This window comes from Tamandua tetradactyla, chromosome 16 (genome assembly GCF_023851605.1).
Source record: "Tamandua tetradactyla isolate mTamTet1 chromosome 16, mTamTet1.pri, whole genome shotgun sequence".
Classification (NCBI taxonomy): domain Eukaryota; kingdom Metazoa; phylum Chordata; class Mammalia; order Pilosa; family Myrmecophagidae; genus Tamandua; species Tamandua tetradactyla.
In genome coordinates, this window is record NC_135342.1 from 61,721,265 (window position 1) to 61,737,150 (window position 15,886).

The following is a 15,886-nucleotide window of genomic DNA, read 5'->3' on the forward strand; positions in this document are numbered from 1 at the left end:
ATGCGCTGCTGCTGCCATAGCCGCTATCGCCGGCCGCCCCTCTTGCTGGGGCTGCTGCCGCTGTTGCTGCTGCACCTCGGTGAGTACCGCTGTCAGGCACCCAGCCGGTTCTGCCCGGATCGCATTCATTCTCACCCCCGGCCAAGCCTTGTCTGGGGTATCGGTGGGAGGCGGGGGCTCAGCTTTCCTCAGCTCTAGGAGTCAGGGTGGAGACAGGTGCGAGGACTCTAGGGAGGGACTAATGTGAGGCCAAGATATGTGCCAGCGGCTTCAGGATGGAAAGAGAGGGGCGCGAATTGAACCGAAATTCACCAACTGAGCCCGAAATTCCACGGCCCTTCTTCGATAAAGAGGAGGGACCTGAGAGCATAGTTTTGAAGACGGAAACTGGTCGTGGGATCTCCAAGGTCCTCTGTAAGAGCCAGGCCTAACTCACTACTTCTCTCTATCCTCTCCCGCTCCGTCTGTAAAACACCTGTCTTTGGGGCAGGGGGAGCGGAGTGGGCGGGCCACGGGAAGTTCGTCTAGGCTGCAGGGAGACTGGATGTTGCCTGGGGCCCCAGACCCCGCCCCCTCCATTCATCAGCTCCTTCACCTGGACCACCCTCACCTGACTTGAGACCCCAGAAACTCGGAGGAAGAGCCGATTCGTGGGAGGCCGCACCCCCTCCTCCCGCATATATCCGGGTCCGCTCTCGAAGGGGGCCAAAGCAGGTGATCCCCAGACGTCCCCCTCAGATCCCTGGGCTCCCCTTTCACGCTGAGTCACGTCTCCAGAGCTCTTCCAGGTAAACAAGCCCTTGGGGGCCGAAGGCGGGCCGGCTCATCCTATCAACCATTCTCCACCCCCACCCCACCCCCAGCCCTTCTTCCTTCCCTGGCAGCAGCCGCAGCTGGCCCAGGCCGCTGTGACACCATATACCAGGGCTTTGCCGAATGTCTCATCCGCTTGGGGGACGGCATGGGCCGCGGAGGCGAGCTGGAGACCGTCTGCAGGTATGACCAGATGCGAGGGTGGCGGCCCGACCCCCGCCACCCTGCGGATTTGAACCTCTTCCCCCCCTCAATAAAACAGTCTCACCTGGCCTAAGCCCCCTCACTCCGCACTCTTTACAGGTCCTGGAATAACTTCCACGCTTGCGCCTGGCAAGTCCTGTCGGGCTGCCCGGAGGAGGCAGCCGCCGTGTGGGAGTCACTGCAGCAAGAAGCTCGCAGGGCTCCGCACCCGGATAACTTGCACGCTCTGTGCGGCGCCCCTGTGCGCGTCAGGGAACGTGTCGCCGGCCCTGAGACCAACCAGGAGACGCTACGGGGTACGGCTTCCGCCCCGGCCCGGACCCCCGACGCTCCGCTTCTGGCTGCCGCTCTGGCGCTCGCCTGCCTTCTGGGGCCTCTGGCCTAGCTACCGGAGTCGGGTACAAAGGGCCGCCGTCAGGGCTCTGCAGAGAGCGCTCAGCTTTCATTAAAGGTATTTATATTTGTACGAAGCGCCTTTCTTTCTCCTGGCTGTAGCCCTGCTTGGCTGGGTGGGGGCTCCTAGAGACCGAGCCCCAGGATGAGTCCATTGGATGGGCGGAGCTGGAAGACGCCGCGGGGGACCCAGTCTTTCTCCTCACAAACACTGGGCGGTGGCACGCAGCTTTCCATTGCTTGCAGCTCCCGGGAGCTCCAGCCGAGACCCGACATCCACCGGGACACACAGCCTTTCCCTGTCCTCTTTGCTGGCTGGAGTTGAGAGCCAGACAGGTCCACAGGGCCAGAGTTCTCGACCCCGTACCGTACCGTACGCGTAGTGCAGCCTCTCCTATCCTAGCCCTGTGGGGCCAGGTAAGGTGGTGGAGTGTCTTGGGTTCATCCCCCTCCCCAGGCTCCATCCAACTTCCAGGCTCCTGACCGTCTCACCTCTGCCCTCTGCTGAAATGCCACCTCAGTCTTCAAGACATGGTTCAGATTCTGTGCCCAGTCCTGTCCCCCTCCTGGGGTCCTGGTTCATCTGAAGGGGGACTGTTCCAGAAGGTGAGGTTCCCCTGCTGGGATCCACATTCAAATCCTTAAATGATATGCAAAAGCAGAAACTGGGGTCACAACAAGAATTCCTCTGGCCTCTGCTCTCCACAAGCTTGTTCTTTGAGAAGAGGTGGGCAGCGTGAAGTCAGCACAATCCCAGAAGGTTTTCTGGAAACGGTGACATGAGGGTGTGTGGTGTATGAAGAGCCTTATTCATCCTGGTGGAGAGGAAGGGCAAGAATTAGCATGGGCAAGATCCTGAGATAAAGAGGAGGCTACAGAGTGGATGGGACCAGCCAGGTTCCCAAGCCTCCTTTGATCAGTCTTCTACTCTCTACCCTCACCACCCACCAGAACTGAATTTCAAGCCATCACCCAGGACCTGTGTGGACCCTGCCATGGCAACCTTACTGGCTTCTAAGAATTCTTGCTTCCTCCACTTTATTCATCACTTTCTAAATTGAAAACTGATCCTGATGTTGAGTTGTTTTTTTTTTTTTTTCTCTTATCTACAAGGTCTTCCATAAGCCAGTTCTGTCCATATCTTATTCAGTCTACCCTTGAAACTCCCTTCTCTGGGAGCATAGAGGAGACATCTACCAAATCCTTAGGGTTAGGGGATGCTTCAGAAAAGGGACACTCAAATAGGAGTGATAGAAGGTAAGGATGTGATGGAGGAGGTGGAATAGAGGTGGGGCTGAATTCAAGAGAGCTTTTCAAGAAGGGCCCAAAGGGATCAGCTGAGAGGAAGGGCATGATGGGAGCTCAGAGATGGCAGGCCAGACTTACCCTAAAGCCCATGCTGGGAAGCTGACTCCCCCCCCATCCAGGACAGTCAGGTCTGAGAGACCCATGCTTAGGCTCCACGGTGACAGGTGCCTTCAGAGACCTTCATGGAGGTATGTATTAGGAACTCTACCTTATCTTTGCTTCCCATTCTAAGCAGCTCAGATGCCTCAATGAACTCTCCCTTTCTGTCCTGACTCTACCTTTGCTCCTGTGCTTCAGTCACCTGGATTTATAATCCCACTTCCCACTCCCAACCAGTCAATATCCATCTTCTTACATTACCTGAAAGAGAAAGTTCAGGAAAAAACCTTCCCCTATCTGGCCCCTTCATCCTGTCCCCAGCATGCTAAACTCTGAAACACTAGGATTTTCTTTCATATCTCTGGGTGTTCATATACCCATTTCCGGTACTCAGAATACCCTCTCCCATTTCTTCCTAGACAACTCCTACTCCTTGTTCCTCCTCCAGGATGTTTTCCCTAATCCTGACCCCAAGCTGGATCAGAAACCTCCTGCAGGACCACACAGTTCCTGGGCTCCCTGTCTCAGCACTGATAGCACTGGCTTATCACTAGGTGGATCCAGGTCAGAATATCACACTGTGGGTTCCCCCAAACCAGGGACCCTATCAAAGTTTTCTTGGTGTCTCCAGCACCCAGCCTAGGGCATGGTATAAAAGAAACACATGTGGAATGAAAGGTAGAATCTCACACTCCAGCATCAGGAGTGTTATGTCAGTAAGAGTTTAGACTATGAATGGCCCCAGTGTGGAGGATGTGTAAACTAGGGCAGCCCCTTCTGCCTGGGCATATTTTGGTGTGGGGGGGGGAGGAGTGGAATTGGGGGTCCAGACCCCAAGAGCCTTCCCTGAGCCATTTTATGTACATGGCCAGGAACAATCTGTTTCTAGGAGCAGGGACCCTTCTGCTCTTGCCAGCCATCAGGAGGATTACCATCCTCCTGTTATGACCTAATTTTCTCCCTGATTCTTGCTCCCTAAATCCCTGCTCTCCCCTGGAATTGAGTGACCTGGATGGGGAAGGGGGAGGGGCAAAATCTGTTCCCTGGCCAGGGACTTAAAGGCTTTGTGTGTTTTATGCCAGAACTGGAGGAGAGGGGTGGGCTGATGATCAACCTGGCTGAACTCTGGGCGCAGCTGCCCAGGCTAGAGCATCATCATAGTGATGGTGTTACTCATCCTTGCAGCTCTGCAAGCAAGGAATAGTTTATTGTTTAGGGGCAAGCCTGGGAGCTGGATGTTCTGAGTCCCAGTTCCCTGTTCATCAACAATATTACCGCCTCACCTCAGAGCCTCAGGCTCTTCACTGGAGCCCAGTCCAGACCTGCATTTAGTAAGGGCTCAAAAAATATTTCTTGAATTAATTTACTTGATATCTATAAAATAGGGCTCTTGTATGGGTTTCTGTGCCCCATCAACCCTGGAATTCTCTATGACTTTTAATCCTTACAACCCTGAACCAAGATTATGAGCTCCATTTTACAGATAAATACATGAGGTTTAGAGAGGGGTGATATCTTGCCTAATCTCACACAGCTATTAAAAGGTCAGAACTGGGATTTGACTCCAAGTTTGTTTAGCCCCAAGCCTTAATTATTGCACTAGACTTTTGGAAACAATTGAAAAAGTTTCTTTTTTTCTAAATTAAGATCTTATACAAGACCCCACTACATAAAACAGACAAAATAGTGTTTTTTTTTCTTAAGTTCAAAATATAACACTGGCTTATAGAGTTAATCAAAGACAGTTCCCCGGGCAAAGTAAATGCTCAATAACGATTTGTTGAATAAATAAATAGACTGATATGAGGAAAATGGATCTTCGTTATGACCTGTAGCATCTAATTTTTTTCCTGAAATTTTGATTACCTTTAAAGTAGTGAAACAGTTCCAATCCTATAGAGAAGTCATTGTGAATGGTAACAATAACAATGTATTTTTTGTTTGAGGAGGGGCAGAGAGTTTACTTTTTTTAGAACAATTGTAGGATTACAGAGAAATTATGTAGAAAGTACAATTCTCATACACGCATCTCCAACATACAATTTTCCTATTAACATTTTGTATTAGTGTGGTTCACTTGTTACAACTGATGAACCAATATATTATTAACCAAAATTCATAGTTTACATTAGGGTAAAATTTTTATTGTGGTGACATATATACAACATAAAATTACCCATTTTAACAACTTTCCAGCATACAATTCAGTGCTGCTAATTAAGTTTACAATGTTGTAATCATCACCATCCATTATCAAAATTTTTCCATCACCCCGAACAGAAACTCTGCACCCACTAAGCATTAGCTCTCCACTCTCCACTCCCACCTCTGCCTCTGGTAGTCTGTAATCTATTTTCTGTCTCTATGATTTTGCATATTATGGGTATGTCATATAAGTGAGATTATACAATCTTTATCCTTTTGGGTCTAGTTTATTTTACTGAATGTGATTTCGTCAAGATTCATCTATGACGTAGCATGTATCAGAACTTCATTCCTGAATAATATTATTTAGGATAATATTCCTGAATAATAATAAACAAAATGTGGTTTATATATATATATATATATATATATGACATTTTGTTTATCCTTCATCCTTTTATGGACACTTGGGTTGCTATACCCAACAGAATTGAAAACAGGGACTAGAACAGATATTTGTACATCAACGTTAATTATTCACAATAGCCAGAAGGTGGAAAGTAACAATGTTTTTGAATCTGCCTACGATGCAATCTGAGGATACACTTAAATTCAATAACAACAAAAATAAATTACAACCAAGAAAATCACATTATAATGAAGTGACCTCACCAATCCTCAAGTTAAATATTTGCAACTCCACTGTGATGAAGGCCAAATTCAACACATCTGAGTAATTTTTAAATTTTAATTTAAAAAATTTGTTAATAAAATTTTAATCAATCCTTTGTAGAGTTCCAGAGGCATTTCTAGAAACCCCTATTTTTTTAAAAGCTCCGTGCCCCCAACCTTGCACTACAGAGCCTCATATCTCCCAGCCAGAAATGTACTGCCTGCGGTCCTTCCTCTTTCTAGCACAGCTCCTTGACCCACCCCACAGCCCAGCTACTTTGAGGGACAGGTAGATCCCCTCGGGCAAAGGGCCCACCCCAGTCCTGGAGGCGTTGATTGGCAGCCCGTGCTTGGCGCGCCGCCGTTCGCGTAGACTGACAATCAGGAGTCCGCCCTTCCCCTCCACCCCTCCACCCCCCCACCCCCCACCCCCCACCCCCACCCCCGACACGCCCAGCGGGCGGTCCGTGTTTGTTTGGGCGTCGGGAGCGCGCTGTGATGACGCCACGACGCCGACGCCTGAGTATGGCGGCAGCGGTGGCGGCTGTAGCCGCGGCCGTGAAATGGTCGGTAGAGCTGATGAGACGCCGAAGAGCCCGCCGCCCGCGCGAGGTGAGGCGGCGCGGCCCAGGGCGACAGCCCGAGAGGCGGGAGGGGCGGACGAGCTGCCTTTTTCTTGGTACACCGGGGCCTGACCCTGGTTAACCCGGAGTCCTCGGCCCGTGACCGGCACACCGAGGTCCGCGGGGCCTGCGGGGCCTCCGGGCCGGGGAGCATACCGGGAGATGGCCACTCGGGATCCCCGGTGTCTGAAGCTGCACGGATCTCCAAACGTGCTGTCGCGCTGCGTAGCCCGTGAGACGCGCGGTGAACCAGCTTGGTTGTACTCACTATCTCTGGCGTCCGACACCTGCCCTATACTCCTCCTTTACGACTAAACATTAAGGGCTGGTGGAGCAGTTGATCTCTTCCTTGCCCAGGCTGGAAAAAGGCCGGCCAGGGTCCAGCCCGGTCGATTGCTTGGCAGTTCTGTTATCCTTCTACCTGCAAGGGGAAGCCCAGCACCACTCCCGGCCCCGTCTACTTGAAGCTTTTGAAGTGATCGTTCCCACCTGCAAGTTTGAATAAGTCCTCCAATGCCTAAACTGGCACCTTGATGGCTGTAGATAAGGCCTAGCTTCTCATCAAAGCTTTCAGTGGTCTTTATACTTTAGTAGAGGCCTAACCCAGTAGTCAACACCTGGGCACATTATACTCTGTTTGAGTCTCCTTTTAGCGCTTTGGTTTTAATACCTTTGTGCTTCAGATAGGCAGTTTTCTCAATTTGTAATATTATTCCTTCCACCCCACCCCCCCACCCCCCAGTATGGAAAACAGTGTGTCTTTTAAAATCCATCCTAAATATCACTTCTTTGGAAAAGCGTCCTTCACTGTACACTTAACCATTGGCTCCTGTGTTCTTTTATCCATACTGCTATTACTGAGTATATCATATGTCACTTGATGGAGAGACCCTTGAGAATGAGGGTTCTGTCTTCTCTCCATCAGAGTGTCTGCCTCTGTTCCTGACATGAAGTAGGTGCTCCAGAAACATTTCTGAAGGGACTGAAATAGGTTGCTAATTTAACAGTGGAAACACATTCAGCTGCATTGTGAATACCTGTCAGGAGCTAGTATCTGAGGTGAGCACATGCATCTCCTGTGTGCATGCGTCTGTGTGCACGTGCATGTTTACGCATGTGCATAGAGGATACATCTTTTTCAACTTTGATGGACTAAGATATCTTGGGAGAGGGTTTCAAGATAGAAATTCAAGTGTCTCAGTTCTTAAGGTTTTGATTCAGAAGATCTGAGATGGGAATTTGAATTTTGAAAAAGCTCCCCAGGTGACCTCATTCAGCTTCCTGGTTGGAGTTCTTTGTTATTGCCACAGGAAATGGAGGAAACTCTGGAAGGGTGGATGTGTCTTGTGGATTCTGTTGCAGTCTCAATTGCCCATACCTTAGGGAGGCAGTATGGTTTGGTGATTAGAAACATGAGCTTTAGGTAAAGTCAGAAAGACCTGGATTCAATTTCTGTCTTTTGTAGGATCTTGAGGCTCTCTGAGTCCTAGTTTCTTCATTAGAGAATAGAAATAATCATGCCTACTTAATGTGGTTGCAGTGAGGGTTGATATAGTGCATATAAAATGCTTAGCACAGTTGAACTCGGTAAATGGAAGCGAGTGTCATTGCTAATGGTTTTTCTTCCCAGAACTTGTCCGTTTTCACACTCTGAAGGTACTCCAGCTCTTCAGACTGAATTACGTGTAGACAGCTTCCTTGTGTTATGTGATTTCCTCAAAATCATTTCTGGACACTAGGGAAGGCTCTGACAAAAACTTTGTGTCTGCCCAGGGCATTTGCAGTTGGCCATTCCCTTAGAAGAGATTTGAAATGCTGACTCATCAGAGGGTGGACTTGCTGAATAAGCACATTGTCTCCAATAAGCTAATTGGAGTTCCTGGGCTTGTTAAATTGTGTAAATGAGCTGGAGGAAGTGCAGCCTTTTGGAAACCTGTTTGCCTCTGAGACTGAACTGTAATTGTTCTTCAGCTCAGTTTTGTTTGGCCCGAGAGTGGAATGCAGATCGTAGTGTCCATGGAATCTGAAATAGTTGCTGGGTTTTTCTGTCAGTCATGAGTTCATAGTTAAATGAGACTTTGGTTTGGCTTTCTGTTTTATTTTGCAAGCATGAGAAGGTTACATGGGCAATTTTGATCCTCTTCAGAGCTTCCTAGCTAAGTGATGCAGATGGACTATAGGTGTGCTAAATATCAAAACTTCAGAGTAGCTGAGAACAGCTGTCTCTGTTGACTCTACAATAGTATTATCCTCTGGCATGAAAAAAATTGGGGAAGTACAGCCCTGGAAGAAGGGCAGCGATTCTGCTTATTGAGAACTGGAGAGAGACTTATTTATTTGTACTCCTTTCCCTTCCAGGAATCTTACTCAATATTAAGCTGGTTTGTGTTGGCTTGGTCATCACTGAGCTCATTCTTGGTACAGCCCCTCTGTTGCCATGGTGTCTCATGTGATGCTGAGGAAAAAAAATGTGGGTGTTTTCATTTGCTGGGGGGAAATTATCTCAGAGGGACCCCTTCCAGCCTGCCAGCCTTAAAGTGGCCTCTTAGGGCATGATAAGAGTAATGGATCCAATGACTCTTGGGGTGGAACTATCTGTACTGTGAATTCCTTGAGAGCAGTCTATGGCTGACTTCTTTTTGTCTGTCATAGCCCCCAGCAGAGTTCCTGACCCACAGCAGGAGCTCAGTAAATATTTGTGGGTTGAACCTTGGGAGTTTTGAGGAAGAACTCCAGGTACATTGCCAGGGTCTGTATTTCTGGCAATGATGAGCAGTGTGTGGGATGTCGTAAATGCATTTGGAGTCATAGTAAAATGACAAGGACAGGGCAAATTTTTGAACTTCTCTTTCAGCCCTAAGGCAGAGATCTCTGCCACAGTTAGAAGAGAAACTTTTCATGTAATTTAGAGTCTCACAGCTTTGTTGAGCAGTTCATGAATCGGGCAGCATCCCATTCGGAAAGTAGAAGGGAGCTCTGCTAAGCCGGTGGAAAGGGGAAGCATATAGGGTGAACACTAAAGCAAGAGTGGGAATGTTCTGATAGCTAACACTGTTTCCGTTTTACACAATGGGGTCTTACAGAGTGGGGAGCAGATAATACAATGGTTAGTGTGGTATGCCCAGCCTGACAGGTTATCTCCCCTGGCAGTTGCTTATTGAGGTTCTGTAGGGCACATACCATTGTTCTGTTTTCTCAGAAGATCCCTGCAGGTCAGTTGTCTTTGTCTTCTGGAAAATCCTTTCTCAGAAAAGGTATCCCTCCCAGCGATGTCCAATATAGGCAGCCTTTTTATTTTACTTAGCACCACCAACAGTTATCATCTGGAACAGTGGTACCCAGCTGGAGTCCTTAAAGGAAGAGTAGGTTTCCTGAATTATTAGACTAAAATAAATTCAATAACTTCCGATATCAACTACAAAGACTGCAAAAACTTCAACCAACAACTACAATGCAATTCAATTCTAACTCTAACTGCCCGAAGTTAGGCCAGGCTCCTCTGTTAAAAACAATCCTTTACAAGATTGCCTTGCAGGCACCAGTTGCAAATCCAGGGCCCAGACCACCAGCACGTCTTTGCCCACCAACTTTTTTTTTTAAACATTTGTTATTGTTAAATATAACAGTTTTTTTTTTTAAATATAACAATAAAAATTGTTAAGAAAAAGCAATAATTTTCAAAGGACACTTTAACAAGTAGTTACAGAACAGATTTCAGACTTTGTTATGGGTTACCAATCTACTATTTCAGATTTTTCCTTCTAGCTGCTCCAGGACACTGGAAGCTAGAAGGAATTTTTTTTTTCTGTTTTGTGAAAAATAACATATATACAAAAAAACCCAATAAATTTTAAAGCACATTGCAAAAATTAGTTGTAGACCAGATTTCAGAATTTGGTATGGATCACAATTCCACAATTTTAGGTTTTTACTTCTAGCTGCACAAAGATACTGGAAGCTAAAAGAAGTATCAGTACAATGATTCAGCAATCATACTCATTTGTTAAACCCTACCTTCTCTGTATAACTCCACCATCACCTTTGCTCTTTCTCCTACTCTTAACTTTTTCTTGTTGGAAGGGCTGTTGATAATAATGGGATATGGGGATGGAGCTAGTTGATGTTCTGGAGAGATTGTCCCCTCTGCATTTGGGGACTTGTCCAGGGACCCACCTGGAGGTTGTAGGTTTCTGGAAAGTTGCCTTAGTACTTGGAACCTTTGTAGAATCTTATGTAATACCCTAAGTGTTCTTTAGACTGGCAGGAATGGTTTTGGTTGGGATTTGGCAAGTTATGGTAGGCAGCAGTGGCTAACTGAAGCTTGCTTAAGAGTGACCTCCAGAGTAGTCTTTCAACTCTATTTAAACTCTCTCAGCCACTAATACCTTATTTGTTACACTTCTTTCCTCATTTGGGCAGGATGGCATTGTTGATCCCATAGTGCTAGGGCAAGACTTATTTCTGGGAATCATCTCCCACAATGCCAGGGAGACTTTCATCACTGGATGTCATGTCCCACGTAGGAGGCAGGTCTGCCCACTAACTTTTACCTTTTGGAGCAGTGGAACCCAGCTGGAGTTCTTAAAGGAAGAAGTGGAGTTCCCAAGTTACTATATTTTTAAAAAGAAGTCATAACAATTTTTATTATGAAATAACATTAGAAGTTAAAACAGTTGGCCATGAGGGAACTTTTTGGGGTGATGGAAATGTTCTAAAACTGGAGGTTGGTGATGTTTGCACAGCAAAAATGTTAATGTATTAAAAATCATACAAGTATAGATATTAAATCTTACAATGGGTAAACTTTATGTATATAAAAATTTGAAGGGAGTTTATTGTCTCAATAAAGGAAACCTCCAAGAAAAAAAGAGTTAAAACTTCATAGGAGTCAATTCTGCAGAAAGTGTCTTTAGACACAAGCATTTTAATAATTTATTGTATACTTCTCCACCTTTTTTTCTTATGTATATATTAGTGTATGCAATTCTATGATGCATATTTTTATTAAAATAACTTTTAAAAGTGTAATGTGTGGTGGTAATTTAAAAATAAAACAACAGCACAGAACTATGTAAAGTTTGAAGTAAAAGCCCCCTTCTTTCCTGCAACCAGTCCCCTCAGTTCCCACACCCCAGAGGTGATCACTGTTAACAGTTTCTCTTGCACTCTTCCAGAATATTTTTTCCATATGTTTATGCTATAACTTTTTAAAATCTCTCATTGGATAAGCTTTTTACATATTCTTTTAAACTACTTATAATATATCACAGACATGAATCCTGGCATGTAGCTACTCAATAAAATTGTTCAGTCACTGCTATTTTCCTTGTCAGTATATATGATATTACCTCATTCTGTTCAACAGCTACAGAACATTCCATTATATGACTGTATCTTAATCTAATCATTTCCTAATTGATGAATTTTGGGGTGGTTGCTAATTTTTCATTATTAAAGGTTCTGCCATAAGCTTTGTTGTACAAATGTATCTTTGGACCCATGTAGTTTTATTGTATTATTTCTGGAAATGGAATTGCTGGATCCCATGTCAGTTCCCCGTTTCAAAAAGCAGAATCATACAGTGCTTCCTAAGGCCACAGAGATCCTGGTATAGGAGTACTCGTCTAAAGTGAGAGGATTCTTTGTATGGTATCTTGATTTGCCTCATGATAGAAGTGCTGTTTAACAGTTACGTATTACTGGGATTACTGAGAGATTACTACTTTATTTTGTAGACAGTCTTTTAAAAGGTGAGAGCAGAATATAGAGATCTCTATAGGCAAAAAGTTGTGAAGCTTTGCGTTGGAGAAAAGTCTTGCAGGGGATGTCAGGGCAGGTATATGTGTGTGGAGAGGTCTTGGTGCCTGTGGGCCCCTGAGGGGAGATGTCCACAGCCTGAGCTTCTGTGACCGTGAAATTGTTTCACGATCCAGTCTTGTTCTCTGTTCCTGGGACCCTGCCCTCCGTCCACAGATCGGGTCAGGTCTAGCGGCTTGTGCACAAACTTGACTTGGGGTTCAGATAAACAATCTGAAAGACCCAAACAGAGCTGAGAGATGGGGATTTCTTGTGGAGGACATTTACACAGGCACCCATGGCTCTGATTTAACCACCAGTCTGGCCTCTTCCCACCACTTGAAAATTTCTGAGGTTCTGGGATTGTTGCCTTGCAACAAATAGAAATCTGAGAGCCAGACCACCTTTCATTTATTATTAACAAACACTGCCTGCTCTGAGTTTATCACTTTGCTGATTGCCGGGGGAGTTCTAGAAATCTAGTGACCCCTTCGAGAGTTGACAACTGTGATTAAAGGCAATCCAGAGTAGAACAGTGAACAACACAACCTAGATTGTACTTGGAATGGAGGTTTAAGAAGACAGATCCTTCAGAAAAGGTCCTCAGTACAGGTTTGTTGATTCACCAACTCAGCGTATGGAGAAGATTAATGTCTTGACCTTGTAAGGCTGAGCTCTGCTAGGCCCTGGGCACTACTGGAATCTTTCCTGTGTGGTGGAAGGAGCCCTAGAAGGGGAACAAGGAGATTTGGTTCCATGCTTGGCCACTATTCTCTGAGTGGCTTTGAACAAGTCTCTTGACCTTTCTTGGCTTGTCATTTATGTAGTGTGTCAGTGGGGACGGCAGAGCTCTGTCCTCATGCCCATGTCATACTTTCATCAAAGCACTTGCCTTCCTTATAGAGTGCTTTGGATCAGGTTAGGAGGTGAGGATATGAAGAGTCAGCTACTTTATGTAAAATGTATTAGGGTTGGGGTTGTGAAAGAGAATGGGGACTTGTTAGAGCTGGCATAGTCTGACTCTCCTGGGGGGGGTCTCTTCTTGAACCTTTCCTCACACACTCTCATCCACCCTCATATGGGTCACTCTTCTGGGGATACACATAGGAAAGCCTCTGTCTCCCTTCCCAGAAAGGGTTTTGCCAGTCACCTTCCCTGTCCTTAGGTCTGCCTTTTCATTAAGCCAATGTGGAAGGAGGATTTAACAGATGTGATTGGAGTATGGAGCAGTGGGGATCACTGAGGCTAATGCCCATGCCTTCCCCTCAGAGCTGGCATCCTCCACTTGCAGTTTGTAGTTGGAAGGAATCTGAAAGAAACTATGTCCAAGGAAGGAAGAAGGAAGGTCAGAAAGGGAAAATCCTTGGCTCTCTTACTGCTGACTTTAGATCCCTGTGCAGGCTTTGTTTGTTTCAAGTGGAAAATCAGGACTTTTTGTTTGTAAACCTTAGTTTGGTCTTGGAGGTCAGGGGCCTCTGTTCTGCCTCAGGAATACAGGCCCAAGAGCTACCCTTTTCCAAGGGGTGCATGGGTAATTCCCTGCAAGAATTCTTGCCTGCCATGTGGGAGACCTGGGTTCGATTCCCAACCCATGCACACCCCCCCCCAAAATACATTGTAAGCAAAATTGCCTATGATATACATATCACATATTTGCCTCTGTGTGTGTGTGTGTGTGTGTGTGTGTGTGTGTAGATATAGAAGTACATATATGTAGAGAGACTCATTAAAAAAAAAAAAGACTTATCCTTTTCCCAAGCTTCAGCCCCTTATGCATTGAGGTTTTTTATTTTCTCTGACAGAGGAGATGAGTCTGCAAAATTCCAGAGTCCATAATTCTAATCTTTGGCCTCTGTGAAAAAGAGTATTGTTTTTAGTGCCTTTGCTTAAACTGTTATTTCCTAAGCTGTCATGAGCTGCTATGTGGGACTTCCTGAGCATTTGGGTGAGAACTGCAGCAAATTTTGAACAGCCTTGTGTTTTTGGAGGAATCTTTTCCTCTCCTGTGAGGAAAAACAAACCTCATTCTGCTGAGAATCATATTGATACACTGGTTAAAACTCAAGCCGTTAATCTCTGGTCCCCACATTTCTCCCTTTTATCTGATGGATTTGTAATCAAGGTTTTGGGTGTGTTTCAGTGATGAGCTTGTTCCTTGAAAGAGTTGGCCACCTTGGTCAGTATCTGTCTCATCACCTGAAATTCAGGCCCTTGATTTTCTGAAATGTGATGGCCTCTGGGAATTCCCCATGACCCCCCAAGGTGCCATAGCAAAACCTGCCTGGGTCTCCCTCTGCTTCCTTTAATGGTATCATTTGTGGGCTTCACAAGGAGGTAGAGTGACGGTGTTGCCTCCTAGGTTCCAAGTACTACAATCATGGAATCTCTGGCCCTGACCTTTTTACAAATGTCAGTTTAGACTCTACATCCATTGATCTGCAGTGAATGTCACTCGGATGTTCCACAGGTAACATCCTGCTTTCCAAACCTGCGCTCCTGCTATACGCTGACCCTTTTGCTCAGGAGACCAAGCCTGGAAGTGGAGTGCCACCCTCATTCTCCCTTTCACTTCCTATGTACAGCTTCCAGTCCTGTCAGTTCTGCTGCTGCCATTTCTTGATCCCACCCTATTGTCCCAGGTACCATTCTCCTCACTGACACTTCTTGTCCATTTTGACATTCCTTCCACCCAACTTTGCACCTCTTTGTAAACACAGATTTGGTTGCCTTACTTTTCCTGGTAAAACTCGTCAGTAGCTACGAAGGTCCTGGCTCCTCATTATGACATGTGCTGCTCTCCATTACCTGGTTCCTGCTGACCTTCCAAAACTTCAGCACCTCAGTCTTTGCATTACCAACTACCCATTCTCAGGCACGTTCCTCTTCTAGGCCTCTGGGTCTTGGAGTGTGTTATTCTCTCTTTCTGAAACTCCAAGCCCACCTTTCCTCACCTACCTCCTTCTTGCTTCAAGATTCAGCTTGGGGTCATCTCTTTCAGAGAGCTGCCCCTGACTGCTGCATCACTGCATGTATTCTACTCTTGTTTCTCAAGCTTAACACTTACCATGCTATGTTGATCTGCTTTTTAGGTTTTCTCTCCATTTAGACTGTGAGTTTATTGACCATGTTTTGTTTGATTTAGTGTGTGTGTGTGTATGTAAAATATAATCTTCATTGGACCTTGTCTTCTCTATTCCTGTATTCTTAACACTTACTAGTTGTTCAATAAATGTTTGCTCTGAATTGATCATTTCACTTCCAGTTCTGCTTGAAGTAATTAATTAGGAAATTCTTACTCTCTTCTTCAATCCATAGGGCCGTCAAATAGAATAGGAGGAGGACATCCTAGGATAGAAAGGTGGTGACCTCTGGAAAGTAGTAACTCGAGTTCTTGATTTTGTTCAGGATCTTACTTAAGCCCAAGCTTTAAGTGGTTAGAACAGCTCTGTCTGAGAAGCAAATGGGAGAGGCTGCTTGATTCTTATTCCAAGGACGCAGAATGTCCTGTCCTGTCCTGAGTCACATCTAGGTGGAGATTCCAGTGTTCCTCTCCGATATCCCCTTCCCCCTCTTGAATGAAGCCCAGGCTAGTTTGACAGTTCTCTCCTGGCAGTGTGCTGAGGCTTGTGATCCCAAGTTCACTGGGATTTATTCCAACCCACTCTGGGCCTGAGTGGGATTTCAACTATCCATGTAGTGAACTGAGGAAATGAGAAAGCTTGGAATAGGGTGTTAAAATTGTCAGGGTAGAGATGGTACATTAGCAAAGTAGTGGAAGAGCCACCAAGCAAAGAGTGAGGTTGGGGCAGAGACCCAGGTCTGTGGTTTGTTGT

At 45.9% G+C, this 15,886-nt stretch overlaps 2 protein-coding genes across 2 annotated transcripts in view; both read left to right on the plus strand.

The window, feature by feature from the left end:
- NRN1L (neuritin 1 like) lies at positions 1–3,819 on the plus strand. Its single transcript, XM_077133646.1, has 4 exons — positions 1–79; positions 864–996; positions 1,117–1,468; positions 1,657–3,819. The coding sequence occupies exons 1-3, from the start codon at positions 1–3 to the stop codon at positions 1,400–1,402; spliced, it is 498 nt and encodes a 165-aa protein (XP_076989761.1). The 3' UTR covers positions 1,403–1,468; positions 1,657–3,819.
- A 2,318-nt stretch (positions 3,820–6,137) lies between these two features.
- Positions 6,138–15,886, plus strand: part of PSKH1 (protein serine kinase H1) — a 35,617-nt gene continuing 25,868 nt past the window's right edge. The window contains exon 1 of the mRNA XM_077132794.1: positions 6,138–6,246. The gene's annotated coding sequence lies outside the window, so the exon portion shown is untranslated. The remainder of the gene's footprint in view (positions 6,247–15,886) is intronic.

Coding starts and splice junctions, on each gene's coding strand:
- NRN1L (XM_077133646.1), top strand. CDS start 1: ATGCGCTGCTGCTGCCATAGCCGCTATCGCCGGCCGCCCCTCTTGCTG. Junction 80..863: donor GCTGTTGCTGCTGCACCTCG/GTGAGTACCGCT, acceptor CCCCACCCCCAG/CCCTTCTTCCTTCCCTGGCA. Junction 997..1,116: donor GAGCTGGAGACCGTCTGCAG/GTATGACCAGAT, acceptor CACTCTTTACAG/GTCCTGGAATAACTTCCACG.